Source organism: Caretta caretta, chromosome 25 (assembly GCF_965140235.1).
Source record: "Caretta caretta isolate rCarCar2 chromosome 25, rCarCar1.hap1, whole genome shotgun sequence".
Taxonomy (NCBI): domain Eukaryota; kingdom Metazoa; phylum Chordata; order Testudines; family Cheloniidae; genus Caretta; species Caretta caretta.
Window position 1 is genome coordinate 8818663 of NC_134230.1, and position 26815 is coordinate 8845477.

Sequence of the window (26815 nt, forward strand, 5' to 3'; positions counted from 1 at the left end):
ACCCACACGCCCCCCACCCTGCAGCCAGGTCAAGGTTGCTGGTCATCAGCAAAGCTGGTAGGGGGAGCCCGGGACTGCAATGGCAGGGGGCTGTGGGTTGGGACTGGTAGAGCTGGGGCAGGGGAGACCCCAGGTGTAGGAGAGCAGGGTGCAGATCAGGACTGAGGGACACCAGCCCTCCCAGCTTAGCTCCCACTCGTTCTCCCGAGAGCCACGTTTATCCCACACGTTTTCTGCCCAGGCCTGGTGGCATTTGGGGTTAAAACTCAGCCCTGCAGGGAAGGGGATGCACATGCAGGTCAGAATCGGGAGGGGGGTCAAGGGGGCTGAGGCCTGGTCTGTCTTGGCTCCTCGTGTGCTGTTGCTCACCTGCAGGAATGTGGCAAGGGGCCCCAGCTGCCCGTAACGCTGGTGGCTTTGCACCAGCCTCGTGCCCAGCAACGGGGGGAAAATGCCAGCACAGCCAGAGCTCTGGAGAGGCTCCAAACCTCCCGCCCAGCACGTCAGGAACTCACCCGGGGCAGAGATTCTGTTGTGGACCCTAATAAATGGGGGGAAGGGGAGACTAGGTCAGGGGGACGCATTCTAAACTGGGGTAATTTACACCCCTCGGGCTAGTCTGCCCCCTCCCCGCCCAGCCTCTGCTGGTCCCCATACGCTGCTCTGGGGTCACAGAGGGGCCGTTATGTTGCAAGGCCCTGGAGATGAATTCCCTAGCACAGGCCCAGCACAGAGCACATGGCATCAGAGATTCTGCACTGGCCCACCCTTCTGGGGAGAGGACAGCTGGTCCAGTGGCTGATTCATTTCCCTGCTTGGCTACACACTCACTGGGGGACCTTTGCCTAACTCCCACTAAAATCAGCCTGACCCAGTCGCTTGGTGCCTCAGTTTCCCCTCTGTGAAACGGGGATATGAGCCCTGCCCTGCCTCCCAGGGGGGTTAAGATAAATACATTAGCAATCATGAGGGGCTCGGATACTGTGGGGAGGGGAGCCAGAAATAGGAGCACAGAAAGCCAGAGACTTCAAGCAGCCCGGGGCTGCTCTGACTTAGCCCAGGGGCAGGTTCAGTCCCCAGAATCCAGAGGGCAATGGAAGTGGCATAAATCTCCTGTGCCCCCTTGCCCTAGCAGCACATCCGAGAATGGAGCTGGCAAAGAGAAGGGTTCCCCAGTGGCTTCCATCCACCTTAGACGGGGGGGGCATGATAGTGGGGGGGAGGGGGTACAGGGTGGCTGCCCTTGCTGGTGAACTCATGCTGGGCTCACGGGCCTGCAGCTGTGTGCTACTTGGGTGGAAGGGGGAAATCAGGCTGCTGGCGTGACACATCACACTGTGTAAAGTGTCATAAATTGTCCCTTGTGCTGGACTCTAGAACCACCTGATCTGGGACGCCCAGAGGTGTAAAAAAGCCCCAGATGGGCACCTGGTGAGAAGTGTTGTAAAATTTTACATCTTAAATCTTTATTCTTCGATTCCCTCCTTCCAGCGTGACTCGAGGGATCTGTCTCTAGATATTTGGAGTAAAGAAAGGGGGTGCCCCAAATACAGGGGAGTCTTGCGGAAAGAGAAAACAGGACGGATGCCGAAGATCGGGGACAGCGCATGTCTCCTAACCATGCTTGCCCGACCCTTTTCAGAGAGCAGGGGTTGCACGTCGGGGCCGTTCCTTCCCAGCAAGGAGCTCAAACGCCACTCGGTCTCCTCCATCCCTGCCCTCCTGGTCCTCACTGGTGTTCGATCCAAGGGAAGCTCTGCTCAGGGCCAGAGAGCCCTGCTCCTCCATTCTGATGCTACTGATCTGGGTAAGGCAGAAGGAGGGGTGGGGGGTGTCTCATGCAGTGATCAGATCCCAGATAGGAAAAGGCATGGGGCTCTTCAGGGATAATTAACCCCCTCAAACCTGCGGCAGGGCCAGGACTCCAAAACATCTCATTGCTCATGGCAGAACAGCTGCATGATGGGAAAGAAACTAAGAGGGCTGTCTGCAGTGGGGATGTGGGGACAGAACCCACAGCAAGCTCCAGAGATGGATCGAAAGTGGCCTCAGCACTTGGAGCAGGAGTCGGGAAGCTGGAGCCGGTCTTTTCCCCACCGCATGGGCTGGGGCTGCCCAGGCTGAAATGGGAGCCATCCCGCATGTCCCGTCTGTAGCATCTGGCGGGGAGGCGGAGGGTGGGCCTAGCCGGGAGCACAGTGCCTGGAAACACCAATGACTTGAGGACTGGCCACGTCCCGCCAGCTCGCCAGCCTCAGTGTGGGCTGGAGCTGAGGCTGCCCAAGTTGTTACACCTCCAGGGGGCAGCGCGGCCCGATCCTACCTCTGGGTCAGAGTCAGGGGTGGCAGCTGGGGCTCAGGTGCGTTGGCTGGTCAGCTCCTGGGAGATGAACTTCCGCAGGCGCTCGAGGTACTGGCTGTACAGTTCAATGTCATTGTGGCCTGCCCCCTCCACCCACAGGGGCTCCACGGCCTTGGGGCAGCGCTCATACAGCGCCAGGCCGTGAGAGAAGTCGATGACTTCATCTTCGGTGCCATGGATGATGAGGACGGGTGAAGTGATCTTGGACACCTTCTCGATGCTGCCGGGAGGAGAGAAGCAAACAACCCCTGAGCAAACGCTGCCCTGCATCGAGCACCTCCAGCCACGAGGGGCGCCCCAGAACACGCTGCAGCCCAGGCCCCACCACTGAAATGCAGCCACCTCTGGGGTGGAGGAGGGGAAGCAACCAACTAGCTCACAGCCCTGTGCACAATCTGTTGGGGGTGGAGGGCCTGAGGAATTATGGTAAGGACTTGCAGCAAACCCCCCCCCCCACCCCTAGCTAGACTGCAAACCCCTCACGACGGGCTGTGTGTCCTTTGTCTAACACCCCATAGACCAGTGTTTGTCCACAATAATGGGCTTGCTAGGGGTGCCACAAGATCGGGGGCAGGGGCTCCACATGGATTGGCCCTCAGACCCAAAGAGGTGTGTTCTGAACTCGGGTTGAAATAGCACATGGCAGCTCAGATGGCAGCTCAAGATCCAGTCCAGGCTCCATCTGCATCTGCTCAACCCAGTCCAAAGCCCTCACTACGGTTTTCACCTGGTTCGCTAACCTGAGTTCAGAACGCACCTCTTCTGCTGCGAAGACAGACCCCAGGGACTCTGGCTCCGCCGTGCTCCGACCACAAGTAAAAACAGGGGGCTTCTTCCAGCCAGCCCTGTCAACTCCTAGATTTCAAGGCCAGAAGAGACCGGTGTGGTCATCTGCTCCGACCTCCTGCACGCATGGGCCGGAGGATTTCCCCCAGTGCTTCTTGCAATGAGCTCAGAACTCAGGGAGCCTGAGCGCGTCCTTTAGAAAGAGCCGACTGATCGCCAGTCAGAGATTCCAAGTGATGGAGGATCCACCATATCTCTTGGCACAGTTCCCTGGGGATTTTCCTTTCGGTACATCCCTGTTCCTGGAGGGTTTTAAGAACAGGTTGGACAAAAACCTGTCTAGGTTTACTTAGTCCTGGCTCAGCGCTGGGGGCTGGACTAGACAACCTCCCCGGGTCCCTTCCAGCCAGACATTTCTATGATTCTGTGATCGATGCTGCCTGTAACTGACAGCATGTGTACACGGCTACAGAACACCTGTGGCTGGCCCGGGTCAGCTGACTCGGGCTCGCAGGGCCATCAAATTGCAGGAAATATTCCAGCTCAGGCTGAAGGGGTCTCAGAGCTCAGACTCCAGCCCAAATATCTATTCTGCAATTTTATAGACCCACAGCCCGAATCAGCGGTCCAAGGCCAGCTCTGGGTGTTTTACTGCATTGTAGACGTAGAGGTCTGCAGGGCAAACCAGAGCCACGGCTGTCACTGTGATTACACAGGGGCGCCGACGGGAACTTAACAACCCATTCTGCTGATGCTGCACAAACAGGAAAAGCCTCCCATGTCCATTTGGGCAACTAATGTCTGCAAGGCACTTCGAAGGCCCCAGGCTGAGGTTCCAATGCAAGCGGGGTGCTGTGGGTACAAAGCAGCACCATGCAGGCACCCTGTAATCTCACTGTTTTGGGGGATGCGTGGCCACTTCTGGAGGAGAATCTGCCTTCGGTCCCCAGGCTGGCTTTGGGGCCCAGCAGGCGAGGCGGCAGCACGAGAATGGGGGAGGGTGGGATTAAACTGGTGCCTCCCCGTCCCCTTACAGGGCTGGCTGGATTTCCAGAAGGGCAGCTGGCAGCCAGAGGGGCCCCAATTTTCAGACCCAGGCACTTTAACAGTTTGTCTGCATCCTGCCATCTGGCACCAATGGACATCCATGCACCCCGGCGGAGAGGGGCGCCTCCCCAGGGGATAATCAGATGTCCTTCCAAGGCATCCGCACAGAAAACAGCCCCAAGGCTCACCTTTTACCCACCATCTCTTGTGCTGCCCCCCACCCCTGCAAGGGCGAGTTGCAGTTGGAGTCCATGTGGACACTGGGCCATCGTCCCCTGGCAGCCTGAGCTGAGCAATCTCCCCAGCTGGGGGGGGTCAGTGTGGGGGGGACACTCACTTGGGGAAGGCGTCAAAGCAGTACGTCTTCTTAGTGTCGGGGAAGGCGACTCTCATGCCCGAGGTGAGGGGCGAGTGCAGCACCACGGCGGCACACTCGTAGCGGGAGGCCAGGTCTACGGTGGGCACCGTGCCGATGCTCTGCCCGTACAGGATGATGTTCTCCGGGCTGATCCCATACCTGGGCAGGAAGGGAATCTGGGGGGTTAATTCCCAGGTGCTGTCCAGCTGGGGGAGACATCTCCGTGCAGCCCCAAAGGGAAATCCCAACACAACAGGTTGATGGCGAACAAGGAACTGTCCCGCCCAGGCCAGGAGATGGGCTGGAAGGTCCGACAGGCCTGGCTCCTATGACTCTCTGAGAGTGAGGGTCCCTGGGCAGAGGACACTAGGTGGTGGGATTCCCCCCAGCCCATCGGGGATCCCAGTACAGGGCAATGCAAAGGGCAGCCCAAGCCGGCTGTCTCCCTGCAGGCCACCTGGGCAAAAGGCAGGTTAACCACCCCCAACCACAGAGACCGAGTGACCCACCCACGCTCACACAGGCAGAGCTGGGCCATGCACCCCGGACTGCTGAGTCCCAGCCACGCAGCAGCCTGTTCCCATCCTTCCCAAGGAGCCGTTGCAGGGGGGCTCTGGGCTTCCCCCGAGAGCCGCAGCAGGGAGCTGAACCCTGCACAGCAGCGAAAACACCGACTCAGGCTTGTGGCACTGATTTGCCTCCTGGGGGGGGTAGGGGGGGAACGTGGGGCCCCCCGCCCTTGGGCCTGATCCTACTCCTCCTAGCCTCTCCCCCCAACGCTATCAGTGAAACAAACATCCATCCCCGGGCCAACCTACATGCACCGCAGAGGTTGCCATGGTGACTGGCTTATCCCCTCTGGGTTTCGGGCCTCGCCCCTTCCACAGGTGGCTGGCTCCCCCCCAGCCCAGATTCAATCGGACCAGCCTGAGGTGCCCCCCCCCTTGGTCCTGGGCACGCTAAGATCCTCGGGGCTGGGCTGCCCTGGGTCCTGATTCGTTCCCCACAGGGAACATGACTGAGTCCCGTGCAGGCCTGTGGGGCTGATGTAGGGCAGGGAAACCTGGGGGAGGCAGAGGAGGGGACGGCTGCTCCAGCGGGGGGCCCGGGCCCGGGGAGCTGCTGAGGGCAGGGGGGGTGGTGGAGGGAAGTGCTGGGAGCAGAAGCAGAGGCAGAAGCAAGGCAGGGAGGGCCCTGGGCAGGAGGGCGGCCCAGCCAGGAGCCAGCAGAGGGACTGTGGGGTGCAGGGGCCACTGACGGCTGGGAGGAGCCGTCGGGTCTGGGGGGCTCCATGTCTCATTGTCACCCACCCAGGATCAATTTAAGTAAGGCATCGAGCCGGCCCTGCAGCCCGAACTGCCCAGCACAGCCTCCCCAGCAGACGGCCGCAGCTACACGCCATCCCCCTGGCCTGCTCCAGGCCGCAGGGATTCTCTGGATCACGAGCCCTGTAGGGCGAGGATCGCTTATCCGCCTGGCTGTGACCTACTTCTGCACAACGCCGCGGGCAGAGGCAGGGCCGCGCGCAGGACCCAGGCAGACGCTGAGCAATTAGCAACGTCAGCGGCTCCAGTGTACATTTCCCCAGGGCGTTCGGTGCTGGGGGAAGATGCTGCATGCCGCGATGGCAGTTGTGGGGATAGAGGCTTCTGTTTACCCACAGCCTGGGCAACAACCGGGCAAACTACCTCCCCCCACATCCCCAGCTCTGGAAGGACACACCTCTCCGGTTGAATTACTAAGGCCCAGTCAGCCCCGCGGGGGCTTGGTCTTTCCCCCGGTTTGGATCCTTCCCTCTGGGTGAAATACAACTGAATTGCCAGTCGGTTTTCTCGGTGCCAGTGAAGGCATACACCTGCTCTGGAGAGGGATACTGGTACCGAGGGACTGGCCAATGAGCCCCCCACTCAGGGCTGCGAGCCTTGTCTAGACTAGTCATTTCTGCCTTGGGCTCAGCTTGAACCTGGAGAGGGAAGGCGGATTCTTTTGCTGAGTGCTCAGCCCCACCCTGTGGCTTCTCTCTTTTAACAGAGCCCAGCCCACGTCACCCAAACCGGAAGGCTCCCCACGGCACCGGGCGATGAGTCACCCCAGAGCGAAGCAGCTGGGTGGGCTGGGACTGTCTAGCACCACCACATAAATCGCGGCCTCCAGCCTCTCCCTCCTGCTTCCCCCTCTGCAGAGACGCCGGCCCCTGCCTGTGACTGCCCGGATGACAGGGCCAGCGGCTCTCCGAACAGGCACTAGGCAGCCAGAGGAGGGACAAGTGGCCTCCTCCGAAGACCACAGGAGGAACCCGCCTCCCTGCTCAGTAGCGGGAGTGTGGCCGAGTGGGTAGCGCAGCAGAGTGGGACTCAGAAGAGCTGGGTTCTGTTCCTAGTGCTGCCACTGAATGGCCTTGGGCAAGTCCCTACCCTGTGCCTCAGTTTCCCTGCCGGCCCTTTGTCTCTGTTGTCTAGCTAGGCTGTGCTCTGGGACTGGGACTGTCTCACTCTGTGTCTGCGCAGCACCTGGGACAATGGGCCCAGGTTTAGCTTGGCTCTAATACAACTAGTAATAAAGGGAACCTGCGTGGGGGGAGGGGAATGTGGTGCTCTCTAATGACATGCAGAAAAGGCCTGAAGCTTTATTTGTTTCCTGGTGTGGTTTGTCACATTGGGAACTCAGGCGTCCTGGCCCCGGTTAGACGCTGAGCAACAGCAGAGTCGACAGGGTTAGACACGGGCAGACCATGGCCCCCAGGGGAGTCCTGGTCAAGCGATTTCTACTCAGGCTGTTCACACCACTTCCCTTATTGCCTTATTTCCTGTAGGAGAAACACTCCCTGGAAAGAAGATTCAGTGATCCTGTCATCCAGTTCAAAGCTCCTGCTGCACATCCCAGAGTCACCCAAGGAGTGCTCCAGCTAAACCAGACCTGCTGCCCCCGCCAGACACAAAACTAGGTGGAACAAACCAAACCTTCCAGACCCGTTTCCTACCATATCAAAAAGGGCACAAACCTCCCCACAGCCCCTTGCTGGGCACTTCCAGGGCAGCCTCTGAGACTCCCAGCCACGCACCCGCCAGCCCCTGGCATCCAATCCACAAAGGCCCCCTTGGCGCCGATCGACGCGTGGCAGGAGAAAGCATCCGGGCCTGTCCCTTCGCGCTGAGTCAGCAGGGCTCATGCATCATGGTTGGTTCTCCAGGATGCTTCCTTCTGCCACCTGTCCCCCGTCCCTAACCATCACCTGCCCAAAAAGGAGGGGTTCAGCCTCTGGGGCCTGGGCAGCCCTTGGCCTCGTCGCTGAGGCTACTGAGGTGGTGGCCAGTGAAAGCAACCATCTCCACTGGCCGTGTCCCCTGGGAGCTGAGCTGGGACCCACCAGCCCCCTGCATGCTGGCAGCACCCAGCCCTGGACCACGGTCACACTGGCCACCCCAAGGGGAAGGCTCCGTCCCTACGGTTCCCCCGGAGCCTGCCCACCCACACCGTCCCGTGCATTAGCTCAGCCCTGCCCCCACCCCACCAGCGGCCTCCCCTGCGAGCCCCTTCCGAGTGGCTGTCTCGCCCGGTGAGGTTTCCTGTTTTCCACAGTGCAGGCCACGGGGCTTTCCTGGCCCTCCCCGCCCCCACGGCACTCTCTGTGGTGACCTCGAGCTGGGCTGCCTGCATCTCACTGTGGGTGACGGGTTCCCAGCCACCTAAAATGCTGAGCCACCAAATTGCTGTGTTCTGAGCCAGCTGGGCCTCCTCAGGGCGCCACTGATTTTGACGTTTTGATTCTGACCTTTTTGCTACAAACCATTTGCAGAAATTACGGTGAATTCGCAAAACGTTTTGGTCAATCTGAATCTGCCTCTTTCGCTGGAAAAAGTTTCAGTGGAAATATTTCCCCGGCTCTCCTTGCAGTATCTGTGGCTCGGGCCCGGAGAGGGAGAGTCACACACGTGCTACCAGTGGTCTCCTGCCGTGGCCTGGGTCGGGGGATGCTGGGATTAGGAGAGCTCTCCTCACCCTGTATTGTCTGGCCTCAGCCTCAGCCACTTGCCTTCACGCTGGTGTGGATCTAGGCTGACAAGAGAACTGGGGGACGGGGCTCCTTGTTGGTGGAGGGACAGAGCCGGGTGGCGGCCACGTGCTGCAGCCAGCATTGCCTTGCCAGATCCCCCAACAGCTTCATGTCGCAGGGCGAGAGGATGGAGCCTGGTGGGACTCCATAGAAACATGAGATCTCCCAGCAACACCGGACGGTTCATCCCAGTGGAGCGCTCCAGAGTTGGGAGTCAGGAGTCCCTGGGCGCCTCCCTTCACCTGGAACATGGCTCCCTATGCACATCTATCCACCCAAGCCTGGGTCCTCCCTGTTGAACAGATGGGGAAACTGAGGCACTGAAAGGCGGAAGTGACATGATCCATTGAGTTGGTGGCAGAGACAGAAAGAGAACCCAGGAGTCCTAGCTCTCTGAGGTTTAAGCCACAAGGCTGTCTCTCCTCTGTAGATAGCTGAGAAATCTGCCCATCTGCCCCAAAATACTCCCCCACTTTTAGCCCAACTCTCAGGCTTTGAAACCTGAACCTTCTTCCAGGTTCACAAAGGTGTGGTGGGTTCCCTCCTATCGCCCCCATTATTTCTGTGCCACGTCTGTGCTCCCTGGCTCCCTGCAGAGGGGCTCTGCAACCGCAGGGAAAGCTGCCCTCCGATACTGCGCACGCAGCTGGAAGCCCCAGAAATCTCACCCTACAGCTGTCCCGAAGGAGCAATCTGTCCCACCAGGTGACAGTCGTCCAGATCATAAATAACCCTTGGCCCTGCTCTAGCACATGACCTTCCATCTGAGGCTCTCAAACAACTTGACACACAATAAGCAAAACCCCTCATCACATCTTCTATGAGGCAAGTCAGTATCATTCTCCCTGTTCTACATATGGGGAAACTGAGGCATGGAGGGGAGACATGCCCAAAGTCACAGAGTGGGACTCAGATCTCCAAAGGCCTATCCACTGGGCCATGGTGCTTCTCTCAGCCTTAACCTGCAGCCCTCCCCCTCCCATGCTCTTCTGGCCCTGAGCTCCACTCATGCCCCTCAAACCTGACCCACAGCTCCCAGGCTATGCCAGCCCTGGGATCCCCCCCAACTCTGCCGATGCCCTCCAGTCCTGACCTGCAGCCCCCTGCTATCTCGGCTGTGGGGGTCCTTCCTATCCACAGCTCTGTGATGCCCCTCAATCGCAGCCTGTAGCCCCTCTATGCCAGGCCTGGGGTCCCCAGGCACTGACTGCCTGAGCAGGACTCCGGGAAGGCCAGATCTTCCTGTACCCACTTCCCTTTACTCCCCCTCCCAAGCAGCCTTGGGCCTGTGAGGCCATTGGGGAGGCTAGCCGGCCCCAGGCAGAGCTCACCTCGTTCTCAGGGCCTGCCAGGCCGCATCGATGTCGGCGTAGAGATTCTTCTCCGAGGGCTTCCCCGTGCTCATGCCGTAGCCCGAGTAGTCGTAGGAGAAGATGTTGCAATTGATGCGGGTGCCCAGGCCGATGTAGAAGCTGCTCATCTGGCCCAGGTCCACAGCGTTGCCATGGGAGAAGAGCACCGTGAACCTGCCGGGGCAGAGCTGCGGGTTAATGCACAGAGAGGGGCAGCCGGAGGCCCTGGGCCATTGCTGAGCACTGCAGCCTTCTGCCAACTGTCCTGCCCCCACAGGGACCCAGCACAGGACTGGGGAGTCGCTGGGAGCGCCTCGCTAGCCAAGGGCTGGGGGAGCCACAGGAGGGGGAATGGGGGAGGGGAATTTGGGAGGGAAGAGGATGCAGGGGAGATCAGGGGGCACGGAGAAGCCTGGGGGGGGGCAAAGGAGGGGGAGGTACAGGGGAAGGCCGGTGCCAATGTCATTCCAGAGGAGAACAGGATGGGAGGAGACGGGAGATGGAAAGGTAACTCCAGCAGAACGGAACCCAACCCCTCCCCAGCACCAGCCCCCTCCCCAACTTGACCACCCCCCAGCTCAGTCTAACTGACGTTCTTCCAGCCCCCCCGCCCCCCCCGCCCGCGTGCTCCTAGTGGGAGGGGCAAGAGGCCGGAGGCTGCACGCCTCAGACGGCGCAGACCCAGTGAGGGCAGGGGGCTGGGCCCACCAAGCGCCCACCGAGAGCAACGACCTTCCACTGAAGCGAACAGCGAAGTCTCTCAAGCAGCCGCTGCCCCCCCTTCCCCGCTCCACCGCCCGCCGCCAGCAGAAGCAACAGCAGCAGGAACCGTTGTTACTGCCCCACAGGCCGGCCTCTGGGGCATGCCTGGTGTGGGCTCTGAAGACCTGCGGGCCGTGGTGATGAGTCTGACACTCTCCCCTCTGAGTTCACACCGGCCTGGCACCATGGTGTGGGCTAAGAAACACCACATTAGAGGGAGGGGAGTGGGTGACTCTTCCCACTGGTTGTTTGCAGTGTAGCTGTAGCCGCGTGGGTCCCAGGAGACCAGCGAGACAAGATGCGGGAGAAGGGACCAGCTTTTACTGGAACATTCCCACGTTAGCGTCAACTTCCTGGACACTATGATCAGCTTCCACAATGGAACCCTACAAGACAACCATATACAAGAAACCCCAGGATCTCCCCACCTACCTTCACAGATCCAATAACCGCCCCAAACACGCCAAGAAATCCGTTCTCTACAGCCTGGCACTCAGGCACCACAGAATGTGCTCCGAGGGGAAGGTCCGGGATACACACCTTAACACATTTAAACCCGCCTTCACCAAACTAGGACATGCCACCAGAGAAGTAGATTGCGTCATGGAACGGGCCACCCAAAACCCCAAGAGAACCTGCTTCAGGACAGAAATAAAACCCCCTCCAACAGCACACCCCTAGTTGTCACCCACCTCCTCATACTGGAATCCATACGGGGTATCATCTAACAACTACAACCCATACTCAATGGGGAGCCCATCCCGAAAGAAATCATTCCTGAACCCCCATTTCTGGCCTTCAACCCTCAACCTCTCCAAGCTCATCAGAAGCAAACTCTCCACAGGCCAGGACACACCAGCGCAAAGCGGCCCCAGACCCTGCCAGAACAACAGATTCAAAACCTGCAGACACATCTCCACCGCTACAACAATCAACACCCCCATCCCAACACACCTTTCCAGATCCATGGGTCCTCCATGTGCCTATAACAGCCCGTGGTATGCCTCATCCAGCACACTAAATGCCACAATAACAGCTGTGTGGGTGAAACCAGACAATCACTACGCTCTCGAATGAACTTACACAGGGAAATGATAAAAGCCAAACACACCCTATCACCCTGTGGGTAGACACTTTTCACAAAGCGATCACTCCACACCTGACTTGTCAGTCCTCGTCCTCAAAGGAAACCTGCACAATGCTTTCAAAAGACGAGCCTGGGAGCTTAAATTCATAACTTTGCTAGACACTAAAAATCACAAACTGCACGGAGACACTGGCTTTATGGCTGTTACAACAATCCGTAACCACTGACCCCCTCTTTTTGTCCTATGACTGTGGAGGTGTTAATGGACAACTCTGCCTTGAATGGCCCCTTACTTACAATATATGCTGCTACTCATGCTAAACAAACTGTTCCACCTTGCATTTTGCTGGTAGGACCTTTCCCAGACCTGAAGAAAAGCTCTGTGTGGCTGGAAAGCTTGCCTCTCTCACCAACGAAGCTGGTCCAGTAAGAAGCATTACTGTGCCCATCTTGTCTCTCTTTCCCCTGGGGCAGAGCTAACCTCAGTTACGTGCTCAGGCATGCTGTGCTGCGGGGTGTGGGGGCCTTCGTAAGATGGGGGGCACTCCTCCCTCTTCGGCGTGTTGTGAGCATCAAAGTGAGAATGCTGCTCAGAGCGAGGCCAGGGGATGTGACTCGGCCTTACTCTGAGGGGAGAGCAGATCTTCAAAGTGCACCAGGGAAAACCAGCTTCTGAGCAGTCCGCAGCCCAGGGGGAAAGGAGGGGCAGGGAGCCACATGCTCCTTGGATCCCAGCCGCCAGAGAGATCAGAGACCGAGCAGCTGGCACACGCGCCTTCAGCCAGACGGGGCCGGCGTATATGAGGCCGCCAAAATTGACAAGGCAGAGAGGCTTGGCTGGCGGCATCTGCAGCCAGACCAGGTGCTAACACACTTCGTCAGCTTAGAGGCAAAGAAATCCCCTGCAATCCCAGCCTGTCCTCATCATGTGCTAAATCCAGGAGCCTGCAAAGAACAGCGGGGGCAGGTCTGTGCTTAGATCAGCTCTTCATGGCACTCCTGGTTCGGCTGGCACGTTTGGAGGCAGAAATCCCACTCATGGGCAGTCAGTTCCTCTTTGCCAACCCCAGTCCCCCTCGCCCGGCCTGCTCGGTCGCCAGGTCCCAGCGTTGCCTGCAGGAGGACAGCCCCACAGGACAGACGTACGGCACCAGCAGACACATCCCAAAATCCGGGGCATGTGAGCCTGGATGCAAGGCGGGACGACCCCCCGCCAGAGCTGGTGTCTCCGACAGACGGCAGTGTGACCTCATGCCGGCCACGGAGAGCCTGAACTGCCCATCGGCGCCAACCGTGCCGGAGGATGGGACGGGAAGGGGGCTGGGCAGCAGGTGGCCTGGCTGGGAGTGCGGCCCCCAGAGCAGCCTCCAACCCCAGACCTCGGCCATGGCTTCTAACGGTCAGAAATGGACTACGCGAAAACCTCCCATTTCTGCTTTGCTCAGCTCTTCAATTCTTGTCCCCATCCCGCTCCCCCAGCTGCTGTCTTGGTATGGGCCAGCTGCTCTGGCTGACCCTCGGTATGAGCTGTCTGGCCATTGGTACAGTCTGGCTGACCCGTGGTATGGTACAGCTGACCTTTGGTACAATCCAGCTGGGGGGACCCTTGGTGTGATCTGGCTGAACCTTGGTATGGTCTGGCTGGGGGACCCTTGGTGTGATCTGGCTGGTCTGGCTGGCCCTTGGTACGGTCCAGGTGGGTATGGTCTGGGTGGGGAACCCTTGGTGTGATCTGGCTGACCCTTGGTACAATCTGGCTCGGTGACCTTTGGTATGGTCTGTCTGGGTGACCCTTGGATTCCAGGCTCTCTCACCCATGCCCCCTGCCCTGGTTCAGGCCTCACTCCCTATCACCTGGGTTGGTTCCTCCCCCGCGCCCCCCACCAGCAACTTAGGCCGGCCCAGCCGAATTCAGCTGTGCTCCAGGTGCCTCGGCCACGATGCCGTCTGCTCCTCTCAGCGACAGCTGTGGGCAGCATCTTCCGCTGGGCGGCAGGGAGAGCCCTTGACTTTCCCAGAGCCAACGTCAGGTGCCAAGGGGCAGGCTCCAGCTCGCCGCACCGGCCCTGCAGACCCTGCAGGCCACCACTCCAATGTAGATACACATCGCCCCACATGCACGGTGCGGGGACAGACACGTAATACACTGCACTTATCGCTGCCCTTTGCCCTCCTCACCTGCACTCTGGATCAAGCCCTGGGTTCAACTCCCAGCTTTGCCACTAGGCCTGACGGGAGTCCTTGAGCAAGTCACTTTCCTCTCTCTGTGCCTCAGTTTACCCATCTGTAAAATGGGACGAATGACACTGACCTCCTTTGTAAAGTGCTTTGACATCTCCTGAGGGAAAGTGCTGCGTACAAACTAGGGATTATTAACCAACCTGCCCCAAAGCTTATTCATTCCTCTGGAGCAGCCATACCCAAAATTATTCCACTGCTATACCCAATTTACGCTGGCCAGATGCCCATGATGGGTAAACTTGGGCCTACACCAGTTCCAGTTTAAGGTCTGACTGCTGTCACTATTGATGAGTTGTACTAAAGGAGCCCTTAGGGGTCCCCAAGTGAGATCAGGACTCTATCATACTAGGCACAGAACAGACACATAGTAAGAGACAGCCCCTGTGCCAAAAACTTGCAGCCTAAACAGAGGAGGCAGACAGATGGTGGGAGGGGAAAGGACTTGCCCAAGGTCATCCACAGGTCAGTGGCAGAGCCAGAAACACCCGGGTCTCCTGAGACCCAATATAGTGCTCTACCCACTAGGCAATGTTGCTTCAGCAGGTGTTTTATACTACGTGAAAATACAGCTCTCATTTCTCGCTTCAGAAGGGCCTAAAATCGTGCACATGAAAGCCACAATGCTTATGCACAGACAAACTATGTGAGGTTATTTTGGGGCGTGAGGGGATGTGGGTGTGTGTGTGGGGGGGGGGGGAAGGGTGTGACTGGCCCATTCTGAGCTGCACCGTAGTTAGACACAAGGACCAGGATTCAGAGGGGAACGGGGGAGGATGGGAAACAGCATTTAAAGTCAGGTCCTAATGCCTAAATGGGAAGCTGAGCTGCTTTTAAAAATCTTGGTCATGGTAGCAAAGGGCTTTTAGTCTAGACACACAGAAACTGGGCTGATTTACGTCAATCGGTTTCTAAATAAATTTAGATCAAACAGCCCTCTGGTGCGGACACACTTAAATCGTGTTCGTGAGGGCCTCCTCCTGGGAAAAGCTTAATTTGGTTTGTTATCAGATTCAGAATCTACTTTAGCTAAAATCACTGTAGTTTCTCTGTGCTGAGCAGGGCCTCAGGGGCTGGGATTTACAGGTGGAGGGATAAGTCCCCTTAAAATGTCTAAATCCATTTCTAGCATACAGTAGAACCTCAGAGTTACAAACAGACCAGTCAGCCACGCACCTCATTTGGAACCGGAAGGACACAATCAGGCAGCAGCCGAGACCAAAAAAAAAAAGAAAGAAAAAAGGGCAAATACAGGACAGTACTGTGTTAAATGTAAACTACTAAAACAATAAAGGGAAACAGCGTTTTTCTTCTGCAGGGTAAAGTTTCAACGCTGTACTGAGTTAATGTTCAGCTGTAAACTTCTGAAAGAACAATCGTAACGTTTGGTTCAGTTCCGAACACTTCAGAGTTACGAACAACCTTCATTCCCGAGGTGTTTGGAACTCTGAGGTTCTGCTGTAGTTTCTCCTGTGACACGTGGTATAAACAGGTTGCATGATGGTTGGAAGTGGGGTGTAGACTTTATTGGATACCCTATATACCTGACTTGTGCAATGGGCTTTCCAAACTCCGGCTGAGAAAACCCTTATCGTATCATCCAGCATTCTCTGCTGGCCCTGCTATGTACACTTACAATTTAGACTGACCTGGCCATGTCACTTGAGGGGGGGGGGTGTAAAAAGTTCAGACCCCTGAGTGCAGTAGTTAAGTCAACCTAACCCCCAGCACAGATGAGCCTAGGGCAACTGAAGAAGAAGTTCCTCCCCGTGAGCTGTAATGGCAGTTCCTCAAGATGTGTGTCCACAGGGGTGCTCCACTTCAGATGTGCGTGTGCGTCTCGCGCCCTTGATTGGAGATTTTCCAATAGCAATGCCCGTTCAGCCAGCGCATGCCCCTTAGCCTCGTCGTGCCGGACCCCGAGACTATATAGGGGTGTGTCGGCGAACCGTCCTCCGTGCCTTCTCCACCCAAACATCTCTGCGGAGAACCGTCTGAAGCAGAGGCGAAGCAGAACGAGCAGGGGAGCATCATAGGGACACGCATCTCAAAGAACTGTAGTCACTGCACAAGGTGAGTCATCTCTTCTTCAAGTAGTGTCCCTGTGGGTGCTCCACTTCAGGGGACTTCTGAGCAATTTCCCCACAGGCAAGAGGGAGCTTCAGAACTGAGTCCAGAATTGAAAATAGTACTCCTGTACCCTGAGCCACATCAGATCGGATGGCCTGGATCACGGCGCAGTGCTCTGAAAATGTAGGTACTGAAGCCCACACGGTAGCCCTACACATCTCAGACATCAGATGTTCTTAAGCAATGCTGTGGATGTTTCTTGTGACTTGGTAGAATGTGCTGTCACCCCTTGAGGAAGATGAACGCTTGCGGTCTCATAACAAGTGACAATACATCCAGCTACCCACCTCGACAATCTCTGAGCAGCAATCGTAGATCCCTTGGCTATATCCATGGAGGAGATGGACAGCCTGGGTGACCTTTGAAATCACTTGGTCCCATCCAAGTAGAAGGCCAGTGCTCTTCAAACATCCAGGGTATGAAAACAGAACCCCTACATAGGTCTATGGCTCTGGGAAAACCAATGGCAGATGAATAGATTGGTTGAGGTGGAACTCCGAGAGAACCTTAGGTAAGAATTTAGGGCGTGGGTGTAAAGAAACGTTATTCTTGTAAAGGGGAGTTCCGCCATCAAGGTGCAAATCTTCCCAACTCTACCGGCGTTGTGATGGCTCCTAAAAAGGCTGTCTTCATAGATAAATGGAGTAGAGAACAGGTTGCCGTAAATTCAAATGTTTCATAAAGTAACTGAGTACCAGATTGAGGTCCCAGGTTGGGGTCGGGTCTCCACTTTCGGGGTAGAGATTCCCCAAACCCATAAAAAACCTAGATACAGGATGAGCCAATATGGAAAAGCCCTCTATATTCGGATGAAAGGCTGATATTGCAGACAAGTGGACCTTAACTGGATTAACTGATAACTCTAATTTCTTCAAATCCAGCAGATAATCCAGGATTGCCTCTTGTCGGGGGTCAGCAGCCACTGCCGCCAGGACCTTGGAGAACACCCTTGGGGCCAAGGAGAGACCCAAGAGGACACTAGGGCTCCGTCTCAGGCCAAGGCGCTAGAGAAGGAACTGAGGGCGGTTTGCCCACTCGACCCTATATGGCCTCGGTGTCTGGCATAAGGAGGTATAGGGCGCATGCGCGGCCCAAACGGACACTGCTAGCGGAAAATTCTCCGACCAAGGGCTCAAGGGGCACCTTAAGCGGAGCAGCCACAGGGACACTACTTGAAGAAGAAGAATTTTTCCATCAACCTAGCTACTGCCGCTCAGAGAGGTGGGTTAACTTCCACCGCTATAGGAAACATCTGCACGACAATGCTACGCTGGTGTAGACATGGTCTCATGCTGCTAACGCTGTCAAAGCCCTTCGCAAACGCCCTTTCATTAAGTTTCATGATAAGCAGGAACTCTACACCGATAAGGGACCTTTTCACCCACCACTAAGAGGCATCCACCTCTGGAGTGGGAACACAGCAGCTGTTTAACCCTGCACTGGCACGCTTATGTAATCGTTGAGGACAGGAAGTGTGGAAAACCCTGCAGGGAGGATTCGCTTCAGAAGAAGGTCACTACCTTAGCCAGGAGCCAGGTCTAACATGGACAGAAAGACCCCCTTCCACCCACGCAGCATCAGGCAGCACTGCCTCCAAGGAGGGAAGTGCCCCTGCTGAGTCACTGACCTCTGGAGGTCTCCGATCCAAAGAGCGACCCAGTTTGAGAGACCCAATGCCCACGGTGGCCCAAGCAACAGGCATCACACCACATGTCAGCTGTCAGGAACAAAGGCAGTGACCCAGGAATTCCAAAGGCAGCTGCGAAGCCCCCGGCCGTGCAGAGAGCTTACGCAGCAGCTGCCAGTTCCCAAACTCAGCCGTGCCCCTGCAAGCCCTAACCGCAGGCAGGATGAACAGCAGACTCTAGGGCAGGGCACACACAACGTGAGGAGGCCTTGGTGCTGCTCCCTGGTCTGCCCTTCCCCAGCTGTCACTGCCGGGTGTTGGGAGCCGCCACCACTTTTTGGAGGTTTAGGAGTGGGCCAGACAAGTTCCACCCCAGCCTACAGGGGGGAGCATGGAGCCTTGGATAAGAGTGGCACAATATCAGCCCCAAGCAGCCTAGCAAAATGTACCTGCCCCGGCACAAAATCAACAGCACCCGGCATAACTGTGTCTCTGGGTGCCACTTTGTAAGACACACAATAAACGCTCTCCAAGATGATCAGAAAGGCAAGTGATGGGCAAGGAATAAGAACCTAAAAAGCACAGAATCATGGGGTGCAGATGGGGAACTAGTGATATTTCACTTGCCCATGACGAATAGTTGCTAGCCCGGGCATGTAGAAGGTAAGTTAAGTATTTGAGACGCCCTCCATCCATCTCGGGATTATTCTGCCCTGCAAGGCGGGTTGAGAGCAAAGATCTAGGTCTCTACGTGTTAAGATGTTATTCACAGGGAACAAATATTTAATAATGGGCTCTTCAATCTACAGAGAAAGGTCCAACCCGATCCAATGGCTGCAAGTTGAAGCTAGACAAACTCAAACTGGAAATAAGGCATACATTTTTAACGGTGAGCGTAATTAACAATTGGAACAATTTACCAAGAGTCATGGTGGATTTTCCATCACTGAGTTTTCAAACCAAGATTGGATCTTTTTCTGCAAGACCTGCTCTAGGAATTATTTTGGGGCAGTTCCCTGGCCTGTGTTACGCAGGAGGTCAGAGTAGATAATCCAAAGTGGTCCCAACTGGCCTTGAATCTATGATCGCAGATCAAATAGAAGGGGTGAAGTAGGAAATAAATATATCATATTTGTGACTTTAAATCTCTTCTGGCTTTGTTGTTTTGGTTTTTTTCCTATTTAGAAATAAAATCTCTAACATTTTAGACCCAAATTTGCCAAAGCAGCCCCTGACTCTGTTGGCTTCTATTATCACAACTTCAAACACCTAGGGAAGCCTAGTGATCAACCACTGGAACGAGCTATCAGGAGGAGGGAGTCTCACCTCTGGCTGTCTTCAAATCTAGACCCTAGACCCAAATCTAGAATTCTGCAAGACGCTTTAGCCCAGGGGTTTTAAACTTTTTTTCAGTTGCGGGCCCCTAAAATATTTTGAATGGAGGTGCAGACCCCCATAGTCTGTGGATCCCCAGGGGCCCATGGATCCCAGGTTGAAAACCACTGCTTTAGCCAAACACGAGTGATTTGGCTTAATACTTGGGTAACTGGGTGCAATTCTCTAGCCTGTGATACACATGAGGTCAGACAAGATGTTCTAATGGTCCCTTCTGGCTTTAACTCTATGAATCTATATCCCGGCTCAATTGAAGTCGATGGCAAAACTCCCACTGGCTTCCGCAGGGCCAGGACATCAGCCCATGGGTGTCCTTTTCAGAGGTGGTGAGCAGCCGCAGAGCTCAATGATGCCAGCTGGGGTCCTGGGTGCCCAGCACTCCCCAGCCGTCTCAGGCTGGGCACCTGGAGATGGAAACCACCAGTTGCCCTGAGTCGTGAGTTCTCATCTTGAGGGTCACAATACCCCTGCCCACCCTGCATTGCTACGTGGGAAGGGAATCCTGGCTTAGTGGGAGCGGGACCCCGAGACAGAACAGGTTGGGAAGCACCCGTGGACTATCATAGAATCATAGAATATCAGGGTTGGAAGGGACCCCAGAAGGTCATCTAGACCAACCCCCTGCTCGAAGCAGGGCCAATTCCCAGTTAAATCATCCCAGCCAGGGCTTTGTCAAGCCTGACCTTAAAAACCTCTAAGAAAGGAGATTCTACCACCTCCCTAGGTAACGCATTCCAGTGTTTCACCACCCTCTTAGTGAAAAAGTTTTTCCTAATATCCAATCTAAACCTCCCCCACTGCAACTTGAGACCATTACTCCTCGTTCTGTCATCTGCTACCATTGAGAACAGTCTAGAGCCATCCTCTTTGGAACCCCCTTTCAGGTAGTTGAAAGCAGCGATCAAATCCCCCCTCATTCTTCTCTTCTGCAGACTAAACAATCCCAGCTCCCTCAGCCTCTCCTCATAAGTCATGTGTTCTAGACCCCTAATCATTTTTGTTGCCCTTCGCTGGACTCTCCCCAATTTATCCACATCCTTCTTGAAGTGTGGGGCCCAAAACTGGACACAGTACTCCAGATGAGGCCTCACCAATGTCGAATAGAGGGGAACGATCACGTCCCTCGATCTGCTTGCTATACCCCTACTTATACATCCCAAAATGCCATTGGCCTTCTTGGCAACAAGGGCACACTGCTGACTCATATCCAGCTTCTCATCCACTGTCACCCCTAGGTCCTTTTCCGCAGAACTGCTGCCTAGCCATTCGGCCCCTAGTCTGTAGCGGTGCATTGGATTCTTCCGTCCTAAGTGCAGGACCCTGCACTTATCCTTATTGAACCTCATCAGATTTCTTTTGGCCCAATCCTCCAATTTGTCTAGGTCCTTCTGTATCCTATCCCTGCCCTCCAGCGTATCTACCACTCCTCCCAGTTTAGTATCATCCGCAAATTTGCTGAGAGTGCAACCTACACCATCCTCCAGATCATTTATGAAGATATTGAACAAAACCGGCCCCAGGACCGACCCCTGGGGCACTCCACTTGACACCGGCTGCCAACTAGACATGGAGCCATTGATCACTACCCGTTGAGCCCGACAATCTAGCCAGCTTTCTACCCACCTTATAGTGCATTCATCCAGCCCATACTTCCTTAACTTGCTGACAAGAATACTGTGGGAGACCGTGTCAAAAGCTTTGCTAAAGTCAAGAAACAATACATCCACTGCTTTCCCTTCATCCACAGAACCAGTAATCTCATCATAAAAGGCGATTAGTCAGGCATGACCTTCCCTTGGTGAATCCATGCTGGCTGTTCCTGATCACTTTCCTCTCATGCAAGTGCTTCAGGATTGATTCTTTGAGGTCAGCGGCGCTGGAGAGCAACGGCCCCTCTGCACAGTACATCCACAGCCCACCCCAGCCATGGGCCCGGACTGACTTGCAAGGGCTAGCACTGGGATCACAGCCTGGTCGGTCCTTGGCCAAACTGCGGCACAGTTGGCCAGGTGATCCAATCGTGGCTCTTCCGTCGTGGACACCAACCAGCCACTGGGCTGAGACCCACCCCCGCATATCCAGCGGATGGAGAGGTACCGAACAGACGCCTGCCCTGAGGAGAAGGCAGCCCCAGCCCTTCGCCAGGGCTAGGGAAAGGCTATGTAGTGTCCGTGGGGTGAGGGTGGGCCTGGAGAGGGAAGGGAAAGGGTTAATTGAAACTGACATTCTGTGGGGCTCATTGGCCTCCTTATATGCTCCCCGCTGGTAGCAGAGAGGGTCTTCTCGATGCCCGTCCTGCCACAGCTGTGATTCTAGCGCAGCACCTGCGAGGGACCCTGCTTTGGTTTATCAAGGCCCAACCCGCGCACACCGAAGGCAGCGGGAAGGAGTGGGGCAGCACGGAAGGGAGGGAGACGTGGCTGCTGGATTGGGGACACGCACTCTTGGGAGGAACCGTGAAACCTGAGCAGCTCATGGACCGATGCCCTCCGGCAGCAGGGTGAGAATGGGGAGGAAGACACACCAGGGCAGATGCCTGAGCAAGTGTGGGGTCTCACAAATCATGGCATGTGGGACACAGAGACTTGGGGAGGGGTGTTGGGGGTGTGAGGGGCACAGAGGTCTCGGGGGAGGGGATGTGATCCCACTGGCACTCCTAGCTCAGGAGAGCGGCTGGGGTTCCAGGTGCGAGTCAGGGCCTAGAAACCCCAGACTCAGCTAACGAGACTAATGAGCCCAGCCCACTGAGTGGGGCAGGGGAGTGGGGCTGAAGATCAGTTGCGGGCAGAGACACAGAAAGGAGCCAGCGCTGGTCCACAGTCCATAAATAAAGCTACCACTCACCCCACCCCTCACTGCCCCCAGCTCTGCCACCTGAACCAAGGTGCCAGCAAGCTGGAGCCCAGGCCCTAGGCTCAGGTGAGGGAATAGTGGCCAATCAGAGATGGGCAACAAGGCCTCACCTGGCAACGCATCCTTGGGAGCCTGGGAGCAGTCCCCAGGGCCCCCATACGAGCTGTGAATGTCTCCGGCAAAGGGGCAGGGTCCCCACAGGCAGCCTGGACACTCCCAGCGCAGCACACCTCACCCATTCGCCTGCATTCAGCCTCGCCATTATTATTCAATAACCCTCTGCCCTGCACCAGCAGCATCCATTGGCGGATCTCACAGCACTTCACAACTATCAGCTAATTAAGCGGCACAACCCACCCCCCAGCATAGCGCCATTCCCCTCATTCTACAGATGGGGGAAACTGAGTCACAGAGCAGGGGAAGCAACTTGCTCAAGGTCAGTAGCAAGGCTGAGAACGGAACCCAGGTCAGCAGCAGGGCTGGGAACGGAACCCAGGTGTCCGGGTCAGCGGCAGGGCTGGGAACGGAACCCAGGTGTCCGGGTCAGCGGCAGGGCTGGGAATGGTACCCAGGATTCCATGCCCCAAGCACTGTGACTTTACTACCTCCCTCCCCTTTGATCTTTTTGTTTGATTCCATCCCCAATTCTAGGTATGAGCAAAACAGGTTTTGACAGCCAACCCGCAGTGAGCATTTGCCCGGGCGTCTCCAAATCTCTGTGACTGGGCATCTCGCTTGGGAAGGTGCCCGATCTGGCACCGGGTCGCTGCAGGCCAGGAAGTGGCACCATGTCGGAGCTGCATTGGCGCAGGATGGCACTCTCCCTACAAGGTGTCACGGACAGAGGACCTGCAGGAGGGGATCAGACCCTTGGCCCAACTGAGTCGGGAATCCTACCCCCTGCTCTGCAAAGAGGGTTCAGCTCCCAGACCCGTCCGCAGCTTGCCACTCACCTAGCGCCAGGCACACACCGGATATACATGCAGCCGACCCGGTTCCCCCGGCCACTCTTGGTTAGGAACACCTCAATGGTGTCCAGCTCCCGCTGGGCGTACTGGAAATCCGCCCGGTCCGTCAAATGCAGCTTCCATCGCCCCGCGGTGCCTCCTCTCAGAGAGCTGGTGCTGCCCACGGGCTCTGGCTCGGGGACCATGGCGTAAGTAGGCTCCGGGGGGAGGAAGGCCAGTTTGGCCGCTATCCGGCTGGGGCAGGGCGGGCAGCAGAAGAGACAGCACAGCTCACTCACCGACAGTCCGTTCATGGCGGCGGAGAAAGCACCGAGCGCGGAGTTCAGTTTATTTTTCGATTTAACGAACAAAATCAAAAGGAATTTTTTTAAAAAACCAGCAGATCCGGCCTGGTCACCACCCGTCTCCTCAGCCTGCCCTCGCCATGGCGGCCGTCACGACCAACGGGCCAGGCGTCTGCTGCGCACCCCGGCGCCGGTCAAGGTAAGGTCGGCCACCCTCTGTCCGTCCGCACCGGTCGGCAACGCCCTAGGACCGAAGGGGGATGGACAAGGGGTTGATGAGAAACCACGGGTAGTGCAACCTGGCAAAAAAGAGCATCCCAGCCCACGCTCCGAAAGCTACTCAGCACACAACCACACAATTCACACACCCCGCCCCAGAAAAACACACACAATACGCACTCTTCTTTGAAAAACACATAACACCCATCACCTCACCGAAAATACACACTTTATACCTACACAATACAACCCCTTTGCTGGAAAATACACAATAGACACACACAAAATATACCATCCTCACTCCAAATCCCACAAAACACAACACACAATACACACCCACACAACACATACTCTCATCAAAAACCACACAAATGAACACCCACACAGTACATTCACCTCATCGAAAACCACACACAAACCACCCACGCAACATACAACACTCACTATAAATCACACACAGTATGCCCACACAACACACATCCATCACCAAAAGCCACAAAAAACCACCCCCATGCCATACTCTGCTGACACATAATTCACCCACCCAACATACGCCTGCCACCAAAACCCCCACACAGCACAGCCGCACAACACACCAAAAACCACATGCAGCTCATACCACTCACCTACCAAAGCCACACTCTGACCAACGCACACGGATCACCAACACACGCGAACACCTCCTGCGCCTCAAACCCCACAGACAAGACACAATGCCCACCATGGCCATGATCCTGCAATCCGGTTGACAGATTCCCTGCCCCCCCCCCACACACACAGAGCTCAGACGACGGACATGGGGCTAGCATGTTGCGTGTGCTATCATCCTATGCATCGTCGCGCAGCACCACATCCACTCCAGAAATTACACAACGCCCCACGCACGGGGCAGCGATTCTGCAGCATATGCTCACAGCCAGGAGACAGAATTTAACACACACACCAAAGCGGTTTCTGCAAGTTTGGGCAGAGCCTCCGGTCTGAGGAATGTTAAACTAGCCTAGACCCCGAGGAATTCTACTCCAGCTGCTTCCGCAGGCGGGGAAAGAAGAGGAAAGGGTGGAAGGAAAGAGAGGCCTGTGAAATAGAAGGCTTATATGGAAATATTTCTATCCCGAATAACTGGATCCCCCCCACTCCCAGAATAACTGGATTACACACACACCCTCCCTCCCCCCCCCCCCAATCTGGGGCTTGTTTTACATTAAGGGCCAAATTCTGATCTCACCCCAGTGTAAATCCTGAGTAGCTGTGCTCAAATCAATGGAGGTCCTCGGGATTTAGGCCAGTGTAGGAAAAAGCAGGATTGTGACTTCCCCCTGCCTCCCAACACAAGCTGATGGGGGGCAGGAGGGAGATGGAAAATAATCTATTCAGCCCCCCCCCCCCCCCAAAAAAAGAATAGGTCCCAGGATCAGAGGCGCACTTCCTTCCATTTAATTCTTCCCTCCGGCTGGGATATTTGTGCTTTGTGCAGCTACTCAGCAGAACAGCTGCTCCCCTCTAATGGTACATCAGAGACACACCACACAGAGAAACACACCTGTCCACACTGGACAGGTGTCTGCCACGCAGACATGACAGATGCCCCCTACACATGTGCCATTAGACACACGTGCGGCCGCACGACCCCGTTGCATGCATGACAGGCACACACAGAGACGCACACACAAACGCGAATGTTTGCTCGCTTTTCACGGACACACGCACGAGACAACACCAGAGGGCATGCTCACACACCCAATGACCTGTATTACAGGCACACACCTGTGCGCGCTATAGACACATGCAGGGTAGAAACACACGCACACGTTTGCAGCACAGGCTCACGCCCACACCTGTCTACTCTACAGACACGCGGATTAGAAAACACACACACACACCCCCGTCTACACTGCAGACACACATTTTTCGATACCACAGCTTGACAAAGCCCTGGCTGGGATGATTTAGTCGGGGATCGGTCCTGCTTTGAGCAGGGGGTGGGACTAGGTGGCCTCCTGAGGTCCCTTCCGACCCCGATAGTCTACGATTCTTACAGACACAGTCACTCCCCGGCCCACACAAGACTCGTGTCACACCCCTGCCCACACAAGACTCGTGCAGCCCAGTCTTATCACTTAACACTTATCGGCACCACACACACACACACACTTATCTATACTGCAGACACAGCACCATTACAGAGCTACAAAATACATGGAAGTATCCATGCGACAAACACACACTTATCTCTATTCCCAGCACCCGGTATGAAGACAGTATTTGGGGGGCAGAAGAAGGGACCAACCGCCGAGGCTTGCCACTGCTTAAAAGAAACCAAAACTAGCCCCTCTCTCCAAGGATCTAACTCCAAACTTAACTGGGGGGTTGGGGGGGGGCAGCGTTTGGATTTACACAAGTCGGCTGCAACCCTGCCCTTGCAGAAGTCAATGCCGGGAAAGGGCCCCCCCTCCCCCGAACAGCACGCTGGAACAATGGGATAATCACCCCCATAATCACCCCCACATCCTGCAGGCGCCTTGGGCCCCGCTGAGCAGGGCAAGTTCAGAGCTGGAGATATTGAAGGAGCCGAGGGAGGAAGACACCAGCAGCCGGGGCGGGGGGGGGGGGGGGGGCGGGGGGACGGCTGCAGTTGGGGCAGAGGGAAAGAAGGGGCGCAGGGAAAATCAGCTTCTAATGGGACTGGGGGGCGGGGGAAGGTGATTGCAGCTGGGGGAGGCGATACAGGGGGATTGAATCAGCTCCCAGGTGGGCTGGGGGCTGCACCGGGACGGGCTGGGGGCTGCATCGGGACAGGCTGGGGACTACAGAGGATCGGGCTGGGGGCTGCAGAGGATCGGGCTGGGGGCTGCACCGGGACGGGCTGGGGGCTGCAGGGGATCGGGCTGGGGGCTGTAGTGGGACGGGCTGGGGACTACAGAGGATCGGGCTGGGGGCTGCAGGGGATCGGGCTGGGGGCTGCAGGGGATCGGGCTGGGGACTACAGAGGATCGGGCTGGGGACTACAGAGGATCGGGCTGGGGGCTGCAGGGGATCGGGCTGGGGGCTGCAGGGGATCGGGCTGGGGGCTGCAGGGGATCGGGCTGGGGACTACAGAGGATCGGGCTGGGGGCTGCAGGGGATCGGGCTGGGGGCTGCTAGGCAGGGCACCTTTGCTCCCTTATCCGCTGCAAGCTCCGGAGCGGGGAGCATCCGGGCTCAGAGCCGGTCCCGGGCCCCACTCCGAACCGGGCCGCTGCTGCCCGCTCCGAGCCCCGCTCCGAACCGGGCCCGGGCCCGCTGGCGCGCTG

At 56.5% G+C, this 26815-nt stretch overlaps 1 protein-coding gene across 3 annotated transcripts; it reads right to left on the bottom strand.

Annotated features, from left to right (window-relative positions):
- Window positions 1-1441: 1441 nt before the first annotated feature.
- Window positions 1442-26815, bottom strand: ABHD17A (abhydrolase domain containing 17A, depalmitoylase). Of its 3 annotated transcripts, none has more exons than XM_048831035.2 (5): window positions 26676-26815; window positions 23005-23547; window positions 9939-10133; window positions 4533-4712; window positions 1442-2582 (listed from the first exon to the last, which is right to left on the bottom strand). In XM_048831035.2, the coding sequence occupies exons 2-5, from the start codon at window positions 23310-23312 to the stop codon at window positions 2357-2359; spliced, it is 909 nt and encodes a 302-aa protein (XP_048686992.1). In that variant the 5' UTR covers window positions 23313-23547; window positions 26676-26815; the 3' UTR covers window positions 1442-2356. The 3 variants fall into 3 exon arrangements, with proteins under 3 accessions (XP_048686992.1, XP_048686993.1, XP_048686991.1); XM_048831036.2 differs by lacking the exon at window positions 26676-26815 and adding an exon at window positions 26025-26669; XM_048831034.2 differs by lacking the exon at window positions 26676-26815 and adding an exon at window positions 26013-26669.

Bases quoted from the DNA above. Each gene is read 5' to 3' on its own strand.
- ABHD17A (XM_048831035.2), bottom strand. From the start codon at position 23,312: ATGAACGGACTGTCGGTGAGTGAGCTGTGCTGTCTCTTCTGCTGCCCG. The intron at 4,713-9,938 runs GTGAGCTCTGCC...CTTCCTGCCCAG, and splicing joins TGGCAGGCCCTGAGAACGAG to GTATGGGATCAGCCCGGAGA. The intron at 2,583-4,532 runs GTGAGTGTCCCC...TCCTCCCGGCAG, and splicing joins TGCTTTGACGCCTTCCCCAA to CATCGAGAAGGTGTCCAAGA.